This window comes from Nycticebus coucang, chromosome 2, assembly GCF_027406575.1.
Source record: "Nycticebus coucang isolate mNycCou1 chromosome 2, mNycCou1.pri, whole genome shotgun sequence".
Taxonomy (NCBI): domain Eukaryota; kingdom Metazoa; phylum Chordata; class Mammalia; order Primates; family Lorisidae; genus Nycticebus; species Nycticebus coucang.
Window position 1 is genome coordinate 1,619,895 of NC_069781.1, and position 22,076 is coordinate 1,641,970.

The window sequence follows — 22,076 nt, forward strand, 5'->3', positions numbered from 1 at the left end:
TGGGTGTGGTGGCTCACACCTGTAATCCTAGCACTCTGGGAGGTTGAGGCAGTGGATTGCCTGAGCTTATTTACAGGCTTGAGACCAGCCCCAACAAGAGTGAGACCCGGTTTCTAAAAAATAGCCAACGCTGTGGTGGACGTCTATAGTCCCAGCTACTCAGGAGGCTGAGGCAAGAGAATCACTTGAGCCCAAAAGTCTGAGGTTGCTGTGAGCTGTGAAGTCACAGCACTCTACCAAGAGCAACAAAGTGAGACTCCGTCTCACAAAAAAAAAAAAAAAAATTCCTTTTTCTGTGCAGGGTGTTTGTATCAGGGGCTGGCAAACTTTAGCCCAGAAGCCAAGTCTGGCCATCACTTTTTATTTGTTCATTTTATGTATTTGTTTGTTTATTTATCTATGTATCTTTGGCTCACAGCAACCTCAGACTCTTGGCCTCAAGTGATCCTCTTGCTTCAGACTCCCGAGTAACTAGGACTATGGTGCCTGCCACAATGCCTGGCTATTTTTAGAGATGGGGTCTCATTCTAGTTCAGGCTGGTCTTGAACTCGTGAGCTCAGGCAATCCACCTGCCTCGGTCTCCCAGAGTGCTGGGTTACAGGCTCACCACCAGATTGTGTAGAGCCTTCAGGCTATAAATTTTTCTTTACATTTTTAAGCGGTTGAAAAAACCACCCAAACCAGTCCAGGCACGGTGGCTCACACCTATAATCCCAGCACTGCGAGGCCAAGGTGGGTGGATTGCCTGAGCTCACAGGTTTGAGACCAGCCTGAGCCAGAGTGAGACCCCATCTCTAAAAAATAGCTGGATGTTTTGGCAGGTGCCTGTAGTCCCAGCTACTCGGGAGGCTGAAGCAAGAGATCACTTGAACCCAAGAGTTTGAGGTTGCTGTGAGCTAAGATGCCACAGCATTCTACCGAGGGTGACCAAGTAAGACTGTCTCAAAAAAAAAAAAAGAAAAAACACCCAACTAATTTTATGATTTTATGCTACTTGGAAATCACATGGAATTCAAATTCTGGGGTCCACAGGAAAGTCCTATCAATTCATAGCTATGCTCATGGCCTACGGGTAGCCCACGGCCACTGCTGGCAGAGCTGAGTCCTCACACCCCTCCCCGGCGGGCCCCTGCTCTCACCTCTCAGAGCTGCGTCACATACACACCAGTGGCTCACCTACCTTGAAGAAGAAGCCGACCCCTGGCTTCAGGTCACCTTCGCCCATGAGATCTGCAGAGACGTCGAGACTTGCTGCCTCCCCATCCTCATCTGGGGCTGTCAGGCCTGAGAGGTCAACCTCAATCAGGCTGGCCCTGCCCCGCAGTGGCTCCTCCGCGGAGATGCTCTCGCCTCCCAGGACATCTGGGCAGCCTGGCCCTAACTCCTTCACATTAGCATCCAGCGCCTCTCTGAGGCTCCCCTGCTCTGATACAATATTGGCATCTTTAGAAGAGGACAGAACCAACGTCCGCTGGTTGCTTTCGTCATGGAGCCTGTAGCTGTCAAAGAGACACTTCCCGTGTGGGTCACCACTGGGCTCTGCACTCTCCAGGCTGGCATCAGAGGGTGTCCGAGGACGGGTGTTTGGGGGGAAGGATCTCAGATGTGGGAGTGTCTCTATACTGGGTGTGGGCGTTTTACTTCGGGAGGAGCCCTGCTGCCTGTCTTTTGGGACCTTCAGCTCAGCCGGCCTTCCAGAACGGGAATTCCGACCCTGACCGAGACGAGGGGGCTTACGGTGGCCAGTCGCTGCTGTCGGGGATAGCGGCTCCACCAAGTGCAGCGATGCCTTCACTTTCTGGTCCTGTGGGCTGTTTTTAGAACTTGGAGTTGGTACCGTAGGGGACTTCATAAGCAGCTGCTCTTGCTGCTGAGAAATCTTTAATATAGCCTGCTGTAGGGTACTAATGGTTTCGTTAAGTTTCTCGATGGAAAGGTCACACTCACTGATCTCCATGACCTCGCCGACGCCATCTTCCAACAGAACGGCAGGAATCGCCTTGTTTCTCTCCGTGTCGTGCAGCACGGCGAGGTCTTTTGGTTTATGGTGCTGGACGAACGCCGGGCCTGCCCTGTCCACATCCTGGGCCTCGCTGAGGAGACTTTCTCCCTGCCCACCCTTGGTGAGAAAATCTTCTGTCTTAGAAACACTGTCATCGAAATCCTCTCCATTGTGCTGGGAGTACTCTTCTGCAAAGGGTTCTGGCTTCAGTGGCTGGGCGAGCGCATCGGCCTTCCCCCTCTTCACCACGTGCAGGAAGGCCGCCTTGCCCAGCTTTAGGCGCTGCCGGGCAGACAGCGCCTCCACCTTCTTCTTCTGGGTCTCAATAGCCCTGCGCTTCTCCTCCAGCTGCATGTGCAGCTGCACCAGCTCCGACGCCAGGAGGCTGGCGGGGTCTTTGCTGTGCCTGCCGGGGCTCTGCTCTCTCTTCTGTCTCCACGTGGTCAGAGGGGCTGGGCAGCTTTCTGATGCATCTGGCGTGGTCTTCTGGGAGCTGCTGGTGCTGGACTTGGTCTCGCAGCTGTTGAGTCTCTGGAGCTTCCTCTCTGCGAAGCTGGTCATCTTCACACTTCCACTAGCCATGGAGACGCTGCTGATCTGCGAGGTTGTGCTTAGACATGGGCTGGAGCGGCCGCTGGCGTCATCCTTGTCCTCGTGCTCCTTCACTTTCATGTCCTCCTGGAGCTTGGCTGATTCCTCCTCTCCAGTGTATTTGGTGATGATCACATGATGGTCCTCGCCAATAAAATCGTGCTCCACTTCTTCCATGTCCACGACGTCAGAGTCAGAATCCTGCCTCAGAGCAGCCCATGGCTCTGAATCATGAGAGTTGGGGCTCTTTGAACAGCTGATGTAGAACCTTCCCTCCGTGTCCTCATCAGTCCTGCCTGTGTGCAGGAAGAAGCCATCGGCAGACTGTCCCTGAGGTGACGGGTCGAATCCACCCACTGACAGAGGCCCGCCATGCACTGCTCCCGCAGCTTCCACCGACTGTGGTCCTGCCTCTGCAGGGTCAGCACCTGTGGGGAATTCCGAACAGGGAATGGGGGTAAAAGTCCTACTCAAATCACGACTGCTGGTGACTTTCTTCCGTACTAAAGGCTGGTGGCCCTCATTGGCCCTCCTGGCTGTGAGGCTCCTTGGTCTCCCTTCTCCACGCTCGTCCTCCTTAGTAATAACCTGTTTCTCTTTTGCTGGCTTAAGCACTGCTGGCATCAAGGGCTCCAAGAAAAAACTGTCAGGCTTACTGTCTGACGTATCCAGCTGCCCCTGGGGAGACCTAGCACGTGCTATCAGGCCAGAGGCCCAAGGTGAGACCCTGGGGGCTTCTGGGTCACCACGGTGGGGAGCCATGTCTGTTCTAATGATGGCCACAAGTTCTTCCTCCTCATCCTCAATATTGACATTATTCAGGAGGCTCTTCCCGTTGGCCTTCAGGGCTGCAGGGTGTGGCTGGTTCTGTGGGGTCAGATTAACAACATTGGATGCCAAACTGTCTTTGCTGATGGAGCGGGCCAAGCTGACACTGTCACCAGAGCCAGGGTCCATATCGCAACTTGCAGCATGATGGAGCACAAAGGGTGTTGGCTGGGACACAGGCCTGGATTGCGGGGAGAGAAAGCATTGGATACGACATGGACTGGGAGGGCGGGCGCAGTCTATGCAGAGAGAATGTGGATCACACATGCAGAAGATTTAAAACAAACTCCATCCCAGGGGGGAAGAAAACCAGCGACAATTTTAGTTTAGTGATTCCTTTTTTTTTTTTTGGTAGAGACAGAGTCACACTTTATCACCCTTGGTAGAGTGCCGTGGCATCACACAGCTCACAGTAACCTCCAACTCCTGGGCTTAGGCGATTCTCTTGCCTCAGCCTCCCAAGAAGCTGGGACTACAGGCGCCCACCACAACGCCCGGCTATTTTTTTTTTTTTTTTTTTTTGGTTGCAGTTTGGCTGGGGACGGGTTTGAACCTGCCACCCTCGGTATATGGGGCCGGCACCTTACCAACTGAGCCACAGGTGCTGCCCAGTTTTGTGATTCTTAAACATTACAGTCCCAGAACCCCTGGACACCCTTACAAATAACTGAGGACCCCAAAGAGCTTCTGACTATCATATTCATCAATAAGAATCTCTCATACTACAAATTAAAACTCAGACTTTTTAAAACACTGATTAAAAATTACAGTAATAAGTCCATTGTGTGAAAAACGCATGCATTTTTTTTCGAGACAGAGTCTCAAGCTGTCACCCTGGGTAGAGTACCGTGGCATCACAACTCACAGCAACCTCCAACTCCTGGGCTTAGGCGATTCTCTTGCCTTGGCCTCCCAAGCAGCTGGGACTACAGGCGCCCACAACACCCGGCTATCTTTTTGTTGTGGTTGTCATTATTATTTTAGCCGGCCTGAGCTGGGTTTGAACCTGCCAGCCTTGGTGTATGTGGCCGGTGCCCTACTCACTGAGTATGGGGGCTGCCCCAAATGTATTTTCTTAAACCAAAAAAGTTTATAGCACAGAGTGGCACTATTTTATACTTTGATAACTCTTGTATCTGGCTGGACCATCATACCTGATTCTATCTACTGTAATACCACGTCATGTGTAGCCTCTGGAAAATTCCATGGTGCACTCACAAGAGCTTTGGAATGGAAAAGGCGTATTAACATTCTGGTATTGTTACGATAATAATTTTGATGCTCCCTGAAAGGGTCTCTGAGGTCCTCAGAAATCCCTGGACCACATCCTCAGAATTGCTGTTTAGTCTAAGGAAAATCCAAGCAGAAACATCTTAGAAATATAGAGAATCACCTGGTTTTTTTTTCTGGCCACGCTATTGCTGTACCTCGAGGCTGACCATCGACTCGGGTCAAAGAATTAGATCGATGCCGCTGATCTGCAGTTGGAAGGAAACAACACTCGCGGTCAGTGTCAGGGAGCCACTTTACACCACGTGAAATTCTTTCAGTATGACAACCATTTCTCCAGGAAATGAATCATGATTCGATACCCCGAGGAAAACAGTTCAGTAAGTAACGTGTGATTCAGTCGTAATCAATCCAAAACACAATGATGAAAAAACCAGAACTATAAATAAACTTCAATATATATAAGTTCCGTGGCTTATGTAAACACAGCGATTTCGTATATACTACTTATTTATTAGCTTAAATATAGGGTTATTAGCCTATAAGTTCTAAGGTACATCAATACAAATTAAAATTTATTCTGCTATAGTCTTTTTAAATAAAATTACTGTATCATAATAAGATTATTTAACTTTGAGAAGTTACTATTTTACTAACCAGTAAAAAGAAAAACAATCGAGGACAAGGACGCTAAGGAGGAAACAGCACTCTTACCCGGGGCGTCCTCCCCCTGAGCCATCTTTTGCTGTTTCTGTCTCAGTGGCAGCAACGGGTGAGGCGGGTTAAAGGCAGAAGTGCCTTTTCCACTAAATGGGGGAAGAAGTTGAGAGAAAAATCACTGGCTTGTCAAACTGCAAGTCCAAAAGCAAATGCAGAAGAAATGACGGAGCCCACCACGAGCTCACATCAAGCTGGGAGTAACCCAGATTCTTTGGGAAAAATTAATTACCATAAAAACAAATCAAGAGAATACCAAGGACTTCAAACTTGGGATGGATATCCCCAAACAGCAAATAGAGACATACTGCCTCCTGGTTTTAATGTGTGATACCGCCAGTTTCAGATTTTAATAGTAAATTCAAGTATGCAATTAAGGTTACCCTTGAGATAAGCAAAAAAAAAGAAAGAAAAAAAAAATCATCACCCAAAAAGCATGATTTTGAAAAATGCTCATTACTACTTTAAAAAAGAGAACTTTGAGATGAGGCAGAGTATGATAGTAGCCCACTGTGTTAACCACAGCTTTGAAAATACAAAATAGAAACCTGGACGTGAGCCCTTCACAGAAAAGCAGGAATGCCCCCACAGTACTGGTGGGGATGTAAAAATGTGAGTTTTGAGAGGACAACTTGGCAACACCCAAGAAAAGCTCTGAAGCATTAACCCCTTTTTACTTCTTGGACTACATCCCAGGAGTGCAGAGGCATGCCCTGGCTGCAAGAAGACGCCACCCCACAGTGAGGATGGCGTCTGCACAGAGGGTACTGACCACAAGTGCCCAGCCCGGTCCAGCCTCATCAAGGTGACACCCACAGAACCAGTGCCCAGAAGTCTGCACATTCACACCACAGGGAAGTTACTCCATTTCACTTTGGAGAGAATATAGTAAATGAATAATTCACAAAGGTGGGATTTGTAGGAGATGGCTTAGCACCCTGGGCTATTGCTACCTCATCTAGGCCTGAAGTGGGATGGGGGCCTGCAAAGAGAGTCAAGGGCCTGGAAAACCCCAAGCAGCCAGGCAGAGGACAGGCATCACAACTCGGGGCCGTGTGTGTGGGTGGAGCAGCATGACCCCTGCCGGCTGTGTGGGCACCCCACGCTGCAGAAGGCATGCAGCTGGTGAGACCATGGAAGGTACTCAGAATGGGAAACGCGTGCCATGTGCTGGGAGGTGGGAACAGCAGGTCCCGAAGCAGCATGTGTATACGACAGCTTCCTTTACATAATGCACGTGCTGGACGTGATAATGGAAAAGCAAAAGGCAGAGAAAGGACGCTGAGTGTCCACAGTGATCCTCCACGTGTGCGTGCAGCTCTGGCCTCTAGAAGCCATGGCCTCCACTTCTGCTCCGTGTCTGGGGACAGCCTGTCTCAAAGCACCTCCTCACCAAACATGTCTAAACTCCTACCTTGGTAGCAACCTACACCCAGGCCTGTGCCCCCTCAAAATCTCAGCCCTCAAGAAATAGCACTGCCTGTGCCACTTCTCAAGACGCAAACCTAGGGCTTCTCAAGACCCCTCCGTCCTCACTCCGACAGCACCACACCTGACCCTGCCACATGGGGTCAGCCTGCCCTCTCACACAACCTGCAACAGCAGAATCTACATTACACCACACTGCCTCACTGAATCGTTCATTTAAAGTTGCTTACAAATGTTGTTTTAATCTTAAACCCCAACTCTATCTCCACGTGTTAACAATGTTTTTCCATTTTAGAAGCATCTCCTACCCACGCAGGTTGGGCTTCTGGCTGGAAGGAGCCTCAGAGGCTCCTGAGCACACAGCCGGCCACACAGTAGTGAAGGTCACGCCTGCTCCTAGGGCAGGTTCCTGCACTCTGGGAGCCATCTACTCCAGATAGTCATCCAAATTAGGTCTTGATGATGATGACTCATTTTCAAGAAACACGTTTTTAAACCAGCCTTTGAACAGCTCTATATATTTTTTCACCAGAATCAAACCGTTCCCTGAAGTCAATGAAGGAAATTGATATTCTTTATTGGTAATCTTTGAGAGCAAAAAATTTACATTACTTGAAATGCAAAAACATTTCACTCCTTATAATCTACTAGACTATACAAAGCAAATTTAAAGTATCAATTCAACTTTTCTGATCTTTAGATGACTTTTTAAAAAGTGTGATACTCGGTGGGGAAAGAGAATAGAGAAATGCCTTTTCTATAAATAGTGCTAGAACTGGGTGTACAGCCTTTAAAGAATTTTGAGCCAGCGGACATAAAAGGCCAGAATCCTTCCCAGCCTCTGGGAGGGGACCGAGTGGGCAGGACAGGAGGACACACTTCCACAAGCTACTCTTTGTATTTTTTGTTACTTATTTACAAAAAGATAGTATCAGTTAAGATTTTAGACTAACACAAAAAGAGACACCAGATGGTGAACTAACCCTGAAAGTGGACAGACTTACAGGTACTCAGGCTCCTCGGGGTGCAGGGAGTGTCTGGGGCAGCCTTCCACCTGCTGCAAGGGGGGCTGCAGGTCTGCTGGGCTCCCCGCAGCAGGGCTGCCCAGGAAACTGCGTTTGGTTGCGTTGGAGATAGGTACAGGAGGCCGGGTGCTTTTTTGATGTAACACTGTTTTAGCTACAGAAATAGCAATTTTACAAAAATATGTTATTTACAGTTATTTACAAAGCTAGCAAGAAGCACAGAAAAAGCCCTGCAGCATTTACAAGCATTAAAGTAATTTAACTTCTACCAGAAACCAAACTTCTCCATAACAATTGGTTTCAAGTTTAATAAATGTATTCTATAATAATACAATAAATATACCACAATAAATATCGAAATTAAAAGATGCAGCACAGACTAGAACGAGAAGAACTGACAGGTGACATGGCCCAGCTGACAGGTTCCGTCTTGATCTCCAGCACCCAGTGCCCACCCCAAAGCTCTCCATTGGTGGACCGCTCCAAACCAGTGTGCCGCCCCGAGCAGGCCTGATGCTGGACCAGACGCCACACAACCCAGCCCTCTTAAGGGAGGCCCATTGCCTCGGCAGGGTCAGAAAGGCCTCACCTGGGCCAGCAACAGGTGGCTGCTGTGGCAGGTAGCTACAGCCCCTGCCACCTGAGGGGTTGGGAAGGCACTTGGTGGCTTATACCCCACTCTCCTGAGGCCCAGGCCTGCTGGTCCACCCGCTGCAGGCTCAGACCTGAGCACTGACTCTGTCTCTGGAGCTCCTTCCCACAACTGGCCTGTGGCAGGTGGAGTGTCAGGAACAGCTCAAGAAGGTAAGAGATGGAGCCCTCTGACCAACCAGGACCGAGGCCCCACTAGTGGTGACCAGTGGAGAGAACATCCTACCTGGTGTGTCGTAGACAAGAGAAGGCAGGGGAAGGACGACGGGGCAAGTGCTTGCACTAAGCAAAGAGATAAGGAAGGCTGAGGCAGAACAGATGACCAGACACTAGGGACAGAGCCAAGGGCACTGAGACGTGCCCTCCAGCAGCTGGCCAGGACTAGAAATGAGTGACACCCAGGGAGGCTGGCCCTGGATAGAAGGGCGTGAGACATGGACTTCTAGGCCCTGAAAATCTCAAGTTCCCGATTCCCTGGAACTCTGTACCTATAAAACATGGCTCCCCTCTCTTATATTAAGAGTTCAGCATCCCTACTGGCCCCATGCCTGTCGATGACACTAAGGCTTCTCTCTCAAGGTGACAGGTGCCCCTGCCACAAGATACAGTATAATCAAGTTGTCAAAAGTCAAAGACAAAGAGAATTTTGAAACCAACAAGAGAAAAGCAACTCGTCACATAGATGGGGACCACTGTCAGACCATCAGTAGATTTCTCAGTAGAAATCTGCAGGCCAGAAGAGAATGAATATATTCAAAGTGCCGAAAGGAAAAGCAAGCCCAGTCAAGAACACTGCACCCAGCAGAGATGAGAGGGCTCATCACTGGACCGCACAGCAAGACAGGCTCAGGAGGCTCTTCGAGTTGAGACAAGAGGGTACCAGACAGCAAAGTGTGAAATACATTGGCAAAGTAAAAAACCGAATGACCACAGTGGATAAACTGCTTTTAATTATAAAAGTTAAAAGACAAAACAATTTTTTTTTTTTTTTTGTAGAGACACAGTTTCACTTTATTGCCCTCGGTAGAGTGCCATGGTGTCACACAGCTCACAGCAACCTCCAACTCCTGGGCTTAGGTGATTCTCTTGCCTCAGCCTCCTGAGTAGCTGGGACTACAGGCGCCCGCCACAACGCCCAGCTATTTTTTTGTTGCAGTTTGGCCAGGACTGGGTTTGAACCCGCCACCCTCAGTATACGGGGCCGGCGCCCTGCTCACTGAGCCATAGGCGCCACCCAAGACAAAACAATTTTTAAACAACTCTAAATTATGTTAATGGTTCCATAACATAGCTATGAATTACGACATTAATAGTATGCAATGTAGAAGGGATAAGCTGAGTGTTCTTGTATAAAAGTGAAGTTATTACCAATTTAAAATACTATTATGGCCAGGCACAGTGGCTCACACCCGGAGGCCAAGGTGAGTGATCCCTTGAGCTCAGGAGTTCAAGACCAGCCTGACCAAGAGCAAGACCCTGTCTCTGCTAAAAACAGGAAAACTAGCCAGGCACTGTGGCGGGCACCTGTTCCCAGCTACTCGGGAGGCTGAGGCAAGAGAATCAACTTAAGCCCAAGAATTTGAGGTTGCTATGATACCACAGCACTCTACCCAGGCGACAAAGTGAGACTCTGTCTCCAAAAACAAAAAGATTGTTATAGGAGATCTTATGTAAGCCCTGTAGAACTACAAAAATACCTATAAAAGTTACACATAATAAAAAAATGAAACAAAGGTTATCTACAGAAAACCAACAACAACAAAAACCACCACAAATGAAGACGCCAGGAAAGAAAGAGGAATAAAAAAACTACAAGAGATGCTGTTTCACTTCATGAGATTAAAAAGCGACAAATAGAAAACAGATACCAAAATGGTATGGTAAGTCCTTCCCTAGCGATAATTACTTTAAATGTAAATGGGTTAGACTCACCAATCATAAAATATTGAGTGGACAAATAGATCAAAATCCTAGACCCAACAATATCCACACTGCCTACAAGAAACTCACTCAGACTGAGGGACACAGAGAGGCTCAAAGGGAAGGATTAAAAAGACGCTGTGGGCAAATGGTAACCGAGAGAGCAGGAATGACTCTACCCAGACAGAACAGACTTCAAGTCAAAACTGTGTCTAGAGACAGAGGTCTTTGTGAAGTAGGGTCGATTCAACAACAAGATGGACAACTGCAACATCAGACTGCGCACATAAAGCAACACTTTACATACTGAAAGCAGGAGACTTCAGGGCCACTGACTAGGGTACAACATCCGTCAGAGTACAGGAGGCTGGCCTTGAGCCTTGCAGACCTGCCAGCCCACTGCCCTAGCTCCAGGAGAGACCCCGTATTAGGACACAAGTCTTTAAAAATTTAAGATCAAAATCACACAAAGTATCATTTCCAGACACAATGGAATTAAACTACTAATCAATAACTGCAAGAAAACAGGAAAATCCACAAATATGTGGAAACAAAACAACACACTCTTAAACAACTGTCGTGGCAAAAGGAAACCAAGAGGACATTTAAAAAACCACTCAAGACAAATGAAAATGAAAACACAACATACCAAGACTCACACAGAACGAGGCTCAGGCAGCACTAAGGAGGTGTGCCATTATTTCTGATGACCACAGATGTAAAGAGCCTCAATAAAATGCCAGCAAACCAAATTCGACACCTCCTCCAAAAGATTCTATACTATGACCATATGGGATGTGCCCCTTGGATGCAAGGTTGGTTCAATACATGCAAATCATTGCGAAATACATTAACAGAATAAAAGATAAAAACCATACAAACATCTCAATAGGACGCACATAAAGCATTTGACAAAGTTCAACATCTATTCATAATAAAAGAGAAAAAGCAACACAAAGCAGATACAGAGCAAGCTTATTTCAACACAGCATGACTGATGGGAGAGAGGGCAAGCTTTCCTCTGAGGTCATGGACAGGTGAGGTGCTCACTCTCCCACTTCTATGCAACAGAGTCCTGCAACTTCGAGTCAGAGCAAATAAAATGTTAAAGGCATCCAAACCAGAAAGGAAGAAATAAAAGTGTCTCTGCTGATGACAATATTGTATGTAGAAAACCCAAAAGCTATAAAGTAACTGCTAGAATAAATGAATTCAGTAAAACTGCAGGCTACAAAATCAGCATTCAAACATCAGTATGTTCCTATGTGCTAATAACGAATTATATGAAAAAGAAATTAAGAAAACAATCCCATTTATGATACCATCAAAAAGGACAAAATGCTTAGGAATAAATTTAACCAAAGAGATGAAAGATCTGTACACTGAAAACTATAAAACAGAGATAACACGATAAATGTAAAGATACCCCATGTTCATAGATTCAAAGAATTAATATTGTTAAAACAGCGATACTATCAAATGTGATCTACAGATTCAACGCAATCCCTATCAAAATTTCAATGGCACTTTCACAGAAAAACAATACAAAAATCCCTATGGAACCACAAAAGACCTGACACAGCCAAGGCACTCTTGAACAGGAAGAACAAGAGGAAGGGATCAATGCTTCCTGATTTCAGATTACACTCTACACTTCATACTACAAAGCTGTAATGAAAAATAAAAATAAAATAGGGCAGCGCCTGTGGCTCTGTGAGTAGGGTACCGGTCCCATATGCTGAGGGTGGCGGGTTCAAACCCAGCCCCGGCCAAACCGCAACAAAAAAATAGCCAGGCGTTGTGGCGGGCGCCTGTAGTCCCAGCTGCTTGGGAGGCTGAGGCAAGAGAATGGCGTAAGCCCAAGAGTTAGAGGTTGCTGTGAGCCGTGTGATGCCACAGCACTCTACCCGAGGGCGGTACAGTGAGACTCTGTCTCTACAAAAAAAGAAAAAGCAAATACATAACCAACTCAATAGCAAAAACACAAATAATCTGACTTAAAGGTAGCCTATGGTATTAAATACGTATTTTGCCAAAGAAAACATATGAATGGCCAATAGTACAGGAACTGGGGAAATACAAATCAGAACCACACCTGTCAGGCTGGCTATTATTAGATAAGTATTGGTGGGGATATAGGAAAAAAGGGAACCCCTGTACACTGTGGGAATGTAAATCTGTACAGTCAATTATGAGAAACACTATGCAACTTCCACAAAAAATTAAAAATACAAGCCAGCAATCCCTCCTTCAGGTACACACCCAAAGGAGATGAGTGTCACCTGTGCTATGCAACCAAGACCACGCAGCCTGCCTGTGGTGATGGAGAAAGAACCTGATGCACACACTCAAACAGAGGAGAAAACCCTGTCCCAAAGGGACCTGGAGGACATGACAGACAGAGACATGCTGCCTGAGCACCTCACACGCATGGGCCCTGGAAACTCAGAGCAGCAGAGGCTGGAACAGCTGCTCTGGGGTCAGGGCAGCAGGAAGCAGGGGTCAGGGTGTACAAAGTTCAGCTGTAAAACCAATAATTTCTTGGGACCAAAAGAACAGCATGGGGACTATGGTTAATAACATTGTACTATCTACTTGGAATCTGCTAAAGGAGCCCGGAAGTGTCCTTAGCACACAGGATACACGGAGATCAAATCATCATCTGTGCACATTAAATAGACACAACTTTAATCTTAATTTTAATCTTCCCTCCCTGTCACTGGGCCTATAACTGGTGACATCCAGCAAAACCTGTGCCAGGGAGGAAAGGGACACCCCTCCAAGAAGCTGCAGGATGCAGCCAGCAGGCCCAAGCAGCGGCCCAGGGAGGACATGTGTGCCTGGCCTCTGAGGGCTGGGTAAGGGTACCGAGAGGAAGCAGCCGGGGCATCAGTCTCAGCATGAGCACCAGCACACAGTACACACATTCACAGGAGGCCCCTACCAAGCAAGGGGAACCACCGAACCAGCACAGACCTCAGAGGCCAGGCTGCAAGCTCAGAGGAGCGGGTGGTGCCTGGAACACATGGTGAGCCTGCAGAGGAAGGGACATGAGGCCGGAGGGGCACTAGTGCGCAGCCCCCCAGTGGCCTCTTCCGTGCACCAGGGCTGCCTGAGCAGCAGGGCACAGGGGCAGTAACCACTGGGAGCGACACGAGCACGGGAGCTGAGCTTCCTGAGAGAGAGGCCAGGCGGCTGCATGGACCCCTCCAAACCCAGGTAGCCACCATCACTGAAATGAATGGCAGGCAGGGGAGGAGACAGGCTGGGGGTGGGGGGGGCTGGGGGGGCAGCCATGGGACCAGCAGTCACGGAAATGGGAAAGAGTACCACTTCCCCAGGGAGAACACAGTGGGAAGGGCACTAGTTAGCCTGTACCATGAGAAGAGACCAGGAAGGATGACCTGGCTACAACAGATGTCGGGCAGGAATTCAGAACTCCATGCTGGAAGGATCCAGATCACACCCTAGTGGTATAAAAAGGTACTTCAACCTGAAGACTTACACTGTCCAACAGACACAGAAAGCAGCTTTCCCTTATCTGACCAGAGGCAGAAACTTCCTAGGAAGGCACCAGCAGCAGGGAAGCACAGCACAGGTCACTGCAAACCTCCCCACCAGCCCTGCCCACGAGCCACCTCCTTGTTCCTGAAGAAACAAACCCATTTACCCTTCCCACAGAAGCTGCCCCTGTGCTCACGCCTATAATCCTAGGGAGGCCAAGATGGGCAGATCACCTGAGCTCGTGAGTTTGAGACCAGCCTGAGCTAAAGCAAGATTCTATCTCTAAAAATAGCCGGGTGCTATCACAGGCGCCCACAGTCCCAGCTACTTGGGAGGCTAAGGCAAGAGAGTCACTTGAGCCCAAGAGTTTGAGTTTGCTGTGAGCTGTGACGCCACAGTACTCTACCAAGCACAATAAAATGAGACTGTCTCAAAAAAAAAAAAAAAAAAAAAAAAAAAAGCCTCTCCCATGCCTCTCTTCATCAGTGTTTCCCCAGCACTGCCTGTGATGCCTCTGGATCTGGAGGGAGCACACTGTACCTGGGCATCCTGCTCTGACCCAAAAAGGCCTAGAAGGCTTGGCCCAAGGCACAGGGAAACCCTGCCCCTGGGCCGTGCAATCCAGCAGACCCCATAGAATCACAGCTGCCACATGACGCCATGACACGTGGCGTCTACAGCAAGTCTGGAGGGAGGACACGACACTGGATCCTGGGACTCTGGGGCCACGAGAATCACACACCTTCCAACAAGAAGGCTGCTGGGCAATGAATAGGCACTGGCAAAGACCAGGGCTTTGATCACAGGACACCCACTGATCTCACGCCCAGAGCTGCACAACAGGACCCTGTTCTGCCAGCCACTGACTCCAGGACATAAGACCAAGTGCGCCCACAGACAGACGCAGCACCCTCAGACTGAGGCTGCAGAGGCCCAGGGGACACCAGCTGCAGAAGCACAGGGCCCAGACTCCCCATGAGCCACCACCACAGCACCTGCAGGAGAGCGAAGGACAAAGCCCAGCCTGGTTAATGGGGTCTGTTCAGATGCACACAGACTATGCCATTAGCCACTAGAGGCCAGTGCTGACCTCCAACCATCTACCCAGCAGCAGCTGGGAAGGGCCAGCAACTCATGACAAGAGAAGACCATGGATGTTCTGTGTCCATGTATTGGCCTTCATGCCACAGTCAACACCAGTCAACACCACTGCCCCGTGGCTGACAGAGCAGGGAGTGGCACAGGGTCACCCACAATGCTATGTCAGTCCAGGGACACACCACAGCCAAGGAGGTGCAGAGGGGAGGCCGTATCACATCTCAGAGGAAACAGTAAACTGCTGGCCCTTCCAACTTCTTGTTCCCAGGAACCAATAGGTAAGAGAAGGGACCACCGCCAAGACCCCTCTAACTCTGACCGCTCCACAGACACAGTTTCCTCTGCTATCCCGCTGGCTCTAAGTACCCCCCCTCTCCCCACTGTGCCTGAAAATAACTCTCCTTTGGAGCCAATTCTTTCTCCTGGTCTCTAGCACCTTGGTCATGCATTTGTCATAGCATACACCAAAATGTCCTAGGGATAGGCTAAAAGGGGGGAAAAACTGCATTAAATTTATAATACTCAAATCACATCAGACTTCTGCAATTACAACAAGACATGCTAAGTACGACTTATGTTCATCTTTTATTACTGGTATATACTGAGTAATACAATTTTAATAGTTTTTTCCTTTCTTAAAATGTATGTACATTTTTTCAGCACCCTCAGTTAGGGCTAGGGGTGATGTGTCTCTCTCCCTCAGAAATACTTCTGCTTGCTTTCCAGTTCTCGGTACAGAAAACCCCACATCCCTGAGGCCGGCCTTGCAGCTGTGTTGCCTCTGCTTCCAGGGCAGGCAGTGCCCCGCAGTTTGACAGCAACACAGCTCACCCCAACCTGACCACAGACGCACACTCGGGAGCTTCTCCCGCACTGCCCAGGAGCCCGCCCCTCTGAGCATGGCCACCCCCCACCCCCAACTCCCTACGCACAAACGCATGCTTCTCTGAGTGTCCACGACGGGATGGCTTTGCTAAGCCAAAGGCAAACCAACCACAGCCCAGGCAACAGTAAACGTTTTCCAACGAGGCTGCTCTGATTCACGTTCTTGGTGAAAGTTGCCTTGCTGAACACTTTTTACAACACCCAGTACTGCCCAATTGCTGTTTTGCCAACCTGGAGGATGTGTGTATATATATAAAATATGTTCAACTGAACTGGAGTTATATCCTGATAAACTCATTGTTGGTTAAAAATACTGCAAACCAAAAATGCATTTAATGCACCTAACCTACAATACCAGAGCTTAAATGTGCTCAGAACACTTAACATTCCCAACACAAAGCCTATTACCTAATAAAGGGCTGAATTTCTCATTTACGTTACTGAACTGAAAGTGAAAAACAGAATCATCTGTAGCGACTGAATGTATGCTGCTTTTATACATCATAAAGTCGAAAAATCTTAAGTTAAACCATCATAAGTTTGGAATCATCAGCATCTCACTCTTGTGTTAACATGTGTACCCCTGATTATGGAGGTTGAGCACCTTTCCATAACGTTATTGGGTATGTGGGAGTGGGGGGTCCCAATTTTTTGTTGTAGTTGCCATTGTTGTTTGGCAGGCCTGGTCTGGGTTCGAACCCGCCAGCCCTGGCTGGAGTCGCTGACCTATAGGCACTGAGCCTATTTTTGTATTCTTTATAAGAAACCATTTCCTGATGCAAGATCGTGAAGACACTCTCCTTTATTATCTCCTGAAAGCTTTCTAGATTGTTAAGGCTGGCAGATTATTTCACTCAGTGATAAACAGATAATTTTTTTTTTTTTTTTTGGCCTTGTTTTATTTAGAGGGAAAAAGAATTCTGGAGAACAAGAACAGCCATCACGGAATAAAGCAGAGTGGTACTTCCTAACCAAGGAAGTTCATCAGAATCACCTGGAAAGCTTTTCGCCAGACTGTTCAAGCCCATCCCTTGGATTCTGACTCTCCAGGAAAGGGGCCCAGGCCGCACAGTGGAAACTGCTCTCTGAGCGACTGTGGCGTGGACCACAGTGGAAAAGCACCAAACGAGAAACTAAGGCTATGCCACAGGTCTCTGTATTTCTAAAAGAAACTAAATATAAAAACCATCATTGTAGAAAAAATGAGGAACCACTTAAGAATGCTTTCTGAATACTGTATTTGGACCCTATCAAGGAAATCATTACCAATTCATGGAAAGTTTGTCACTTACCGTCTTTCAGCTCCTGAACATCCCGGGGCTGAACAAAATCTGGTTTGACATTCTCAAACCACCAGAAGAGCTCGGCAATAAAAACCATGACGTTTGGCTAAAAGAAAAAACAGAAACAAAATATAAACAAGAACATGATAAGCAGCTTATTCACACACACAGTTTTAAACAGCGTGTTTAATAATTTACTATTACCTTCAACACTAAGGGAGCATACAGCATGTCTTCCAACGTAAGATAAAAACATTTATTAAGATATTCATTGGAGAATTCCCTCAGAAGCCGAATATTATACAAACTGTCAGCCATCGATGTTACCTCCTTTAAGCATATATCTAATAGATAAAAAGAAAATTACAATTTATTATTAAGATATACTACTTCATAAAAGCATGTGTATCTGTATAAATATATAAAATTCAGAACCAAAAACATTTTAAATAAAGGCAGTAGTGATACTTAAAATAATGACATTAAGAGATTTAAAGAGGATAGTAAATATTACAAGTTAACATTACGAGTAAATATTACAAGTTAACACTAAGTATAAAAGAAAAATGCTCAAAGAAAAAAACTGGGGAAAGTCTATAAAACCTAACAGAAATCACTTAGATTTTAAGACTAAGCTTCCAAAATGAGTAACAATCCCATTTTTAGTTTATACAAGAGCCTTGCAACATGTGAGCAACAATGTTTAACCAAATTTCTTTCACCCATCAGAACCCCCCCACAGGTGGTCATTCCCTTGTTTGCAAAGGGTTGAGGGAAGGCAAAGCCATGTATTTAAATGAGGGCTTGTTCAATTCCATTCAGTGACGATACAGGAATCTTAATAACCACAAAAACTAAGTGGCTGCACAGCTCAAGTCTCTTTCCGTAAAGAAGTGGGGGCAGCTGGCTGTGGGCACCTGGGGCAGGACCATGCTGCACCGACACCACCCTGCGGGATGTCGGGCCTGGAGTTGCTCCTCAGGGGTAGGGGCTGCCTCGGATAGGACAGCAGGACACAGCTCAAGACTAAGTTACTAACAGCAGCGACTTAAGCTTCTTCTGCTTGTAAATATACACACATTAAAACACAGGAATCTGAAGAAAAAAACTTAAATTTTATTTCTAAGAAAAACTTATTAAAAAGCCGAGTAACAAACAGTGCTCATTTATATTGCTAAGAATATTTTTTTAAATTCTGATTATGATATATTACTCACATATCATATCTATTTCAGATCTTTTGTTTTAGAAATAAAACGTAGCAAACACTACAGGAGCCCCGGCCCTGTCCCTGTCCCCTCCAGCTGAGGCACCTCATCGCACAGTCCCTATCAGCAGTGCTGCCTGGCTTTGCTAAATTTACAGCAATGATACCAAACTATGCATTACCATTTCTGTAATGCATCACCTGTTTTTACCCCCAAAACTCAATATTATGTTTTCAAGTAGATCTATGTCCCTGGGGTAATTCGTCACTCATTCTAACTGCCATGTGGCATTTCACAATCTTTCACTAGGATAAAGCTGCTGCAACAGCAAGCTCGTACGCGCCCCTCATGTGTATGCAGGGAGTGCCTGCTGCCCGAGTGTGCCTAGAAAGGGACTGGCTGGGCCAGGAGCCACACGCCCGCCCCTCCCAGACGCACCTCACAACACTGTTCTCCACTGCTGGGCCCAGATACCACTGCACCCCTCCACCTCAGTAGTACATTTTAATTTTTGCCAATTCAATAGGTGTGAAATTCGTGTCTGAAATACCAGGTCCCTGATTACCTATGTAGTTTCACTCCTCCATGTTTACAGGCTATTAAGACAGCTTCTGTGGAAGCAAGCCTCTTCTTCCTTTGCCTCTCAGGTGTTATTTTCTTATTGGCTGATAGGAAGTCTTTCTGTACTATGGTTACAGAAGGATTGTATGACCATCCTTTATCAGTTTAAATATGCTGCAAATATTTTTCATGGGAATAGTTTTTATCATTTAATTTTGTTTATAATGTCCTTTTGGTCACAGAAAAGTTACAGATTTTAATATGTTAAATATAACAATCTATTTAAATAACTACCTCTACATTAACATCACAAAAATACTTTCCTATATTCTCTTCCCAAAGTTCTTAGATCTTGCTGTTCCGTTTGCCTCTTTAATCCTGCCCCGTATGGGGAGAGGCTGCAGACAGCACCTGCCACACGTCCAAACCGCCCAGATTCCTTCTCTCCACCAGGCTGCGAGCTCACCTCACAGGACCAGGTCCCCACTAGCATCTCTCTTCTTTTTCTATGTGTGGTTCCTCTGGTCCTCATGACCATTCCCAAGCTGCAACCTCAGTGTTCTAACTAATATAAACTTTAACACAACTTATATTTTTGTACAGCAAGTACCTTCCTTTTTTGTTCTTCAAAATTAATGTGGCTGAAAAGTGGGATACTAAGCAACAAAATAAACTATAAAAGCAATGGATTATAACCCACTGAATAAAGTAAGACTCCACGAAGCCATGCTGATACATAAAATCAACCCATAAACAAAACGGGTGGGGGGAAAGCTCTTCCCCACATTAGGGTGCTCACAGAGGCTGCAACCATCCACGGATGACAGCACCAGCAGGTGAGGGCTGTGTGAGCAATGTGAGCCTCTCCCCGCATGTTACTAATTCACTACAAAGCAAAAAATAGAAACCTTAGAAGGGCAAAAAACCAGCACATACCACCTGACCCACAGGAGCACAAGTAGTATCAACGACACTGGGATGTCCCAAAAGTATGTGCCCAAGTGACACGCTCAGAACACATCCAAAGAAACGTGGGACAGACCGTCAAGGGACATTCAACCAACTGGCTAACCTTTCTTCAAAAACGTCCAGGTCAAGAAACACAAAGACCCGGAATGAGAAGGGACAAGTGCTAACCTGAGAGGTCACCGCCAGCTTTCCTGGTCTGCAGCAATGCCTTTGCCCTCTTATCACTCCCTGACGGTGTGACAAGGCAGCTACCGGGAGATCTGGGCAAAGGGCAACACGAGTGCCCCGGAACAATCCTGTATACTTAAACTGGTGTCAAAACGGAATGTTACAATGTGTTAACCTTGCTCTTTTGACCCTCACTCATCCATACCAACTGTCCAATCCCAAGTCAATTTCTGTGAAGGCAAAAGTATCTCTAGGACTGGCAACAACTTTACAAAACAATCTGGAGAAATCACAATTTTCGTGATACTCATTCTTGGCATCTAAGACTATCATTTAAGTCTTCATCCAAAAATTACGGAAAAGTTTGTTTCTTTCTTACATTTTAAAAACATATTTTACATCTTTCACCTTTACCTTCCATCTCTGTTGTCTCGTACCTATTCCCAAGTACATCTCAGTCCCTGTAGACAGACATCACAACAAGCTGAAACCAGGGTTCTCAGACTCCTCCCCCAGCCCCAACTGCGGTCTCCCCCACAAACGCCTGCAGTGCACCAGGGCCACACACTGCTGGGTCAGTCAAGTCAGGACCCCACAGGGCGGGAGCGGTTTCCAAAACGTTCTCTCTGTGCTTACTGAGGAGAGTGCTTCGGACCCTGCTCGACTGCTGAATCCCTGCTTTGCAGTACCGCATGGGGGATTTTCCACGTTTATAAGGAACACTGGCCCACAATTCTCTTCTTGTAGTCTGCTCTTGGTATCAGGGAATAATCTCCTCTTACAAAAAGCTAGCAGCAACTCCAACTTCTCCTATTCTCTGGGACAGTTTCTGGGGAAACAGCCCAGTAAAAGTCAGTCCATGTGGACATGCCCTGTGACTGCTGAGGCCACTTACTGAGCAGCTACGGGCCCACCTGGTCACGTTCTCACCTGGTCACGTTCCCCATCTCTTCTGGGTCCAACAAAATATTGTCCATGTCATCTAACATTTCAAACGTACACTACACGTGAGTATCCTCAGTACTTTCCTTATTTTAGTAGCTACTGAATCTGTATTTATATCCTCTTAGTCTCTACATTATTTTTGTCATTTCCTGATCTTTCCAGAAGATAATCTACTTTATTAATCCTTTACTAAAAGTAGCTTTTAACTTTATATATTCTCTACAAGTTTCCCATTTTTATTTATTTATTTATTTATTTATTTATTTATTTATTTATTTATGTATGTAGAGACAAAGTCTCACTTTATTGCCCTTGGTAGAGTGCTGTAGCATCACACAGCTCACAGTAACCTCCAACTCCTGGGCTTAGGTGATTCTCCTGCCTCAGCCTCCCGAGTAGCTGGGACTACAGGCACCCGCCATAGTGCCTGGCTATTTTTTTGTTGCAGTTTGGCCAGGGCCGGGTTTGAACCCACCACCCATGGTATATGGGGCCGGCACCCTACCCACTGAGCACAGATGCTGCCCAGTTTTCCATTTTTATTTATTTATTTTTCGAGACAGAGTCTTACTTTGTCACCCTCGGTAGAGTGCCGTGGTGTCTTAGCTCACAGCAACCTCAAACTCTTGGGCTCAAGTGATTCTCTTGCCTCAGCCTCCCAAGTAGCTGGGACTACAGGTCCCTGCCACAAAACCCAGCTATTTTTAGAGACAAGGTCTTGCTCTTTTGCTCAGGCTGGTCTTGAAGTCCTGAGCTCAAGTGATCCACCTGTCTTGGCCCCCAGAGTGCTGGAATTACAGGAATGAGCCACCACACCCAGCCTATTTTTTTTTATTTTATTAATTTTTGATATTGAATTCATAAAAAAGTTTTTATTTTTTAATAGTATATATTGTCTTTAAAAAGCCAAGCAATGTTTTTGAACAACCTTGAGAAAATAGTTCTCTGCTCGTTCCACCCCACTATCTTCCAGCTTGTGGACTGACACTCACCTTGGTAAGAGGACACTGTGCCACATCCCCAGCCTGTCACTGAGGGGCAGGCTATGTGGAAGACTGCTGC

At 46.8% G+C, this 22,076-nt stretch overlaps 1 protein-coding gene across 3 annotated transcripts in view; it reads right to left on the reverse strand.

The window, feature by feature from the left end:
• The window catches only part of CAMSAP1 (calmodulin regulated spectrin associated protein 1), an 89,995-nt gene that overhangs the window by 11,181 nt on the left and 56,738 nt on the right, over positions 1-22,076 (reverse strand). For all 3 annotated transcript variants that reach the window (XM_053563945.1, XM_053563935.1, XM_053563956.1), the window contains 6 exons: positions 17,368-17,507; positions 17,173-17,269; positions 7,802-7,976; positions 5,367-5,458; positions 4,816-4,900; positions 1,182-3,603 (listed from right to left, as the gene is read on the reverse strand). In XM_053563945.1, coding sequence (XP_053419920.1) covers positions 1,182-3,603; positions 4,816-4,900; positions 5,367-5,458; positions 7,802-7,976; positions 17,173-17,269; positions 17,368-17,507 — 3,011 coding nt within the window. The remainder of the gene's footprint in view (positions 1-1,181; positions 3,604-4,815; positions 4,901-5,366; positions 5,459-7,801; positions 7,977-17,172; positions 17,270-17,367; positions 17,508-22,076) is intronic.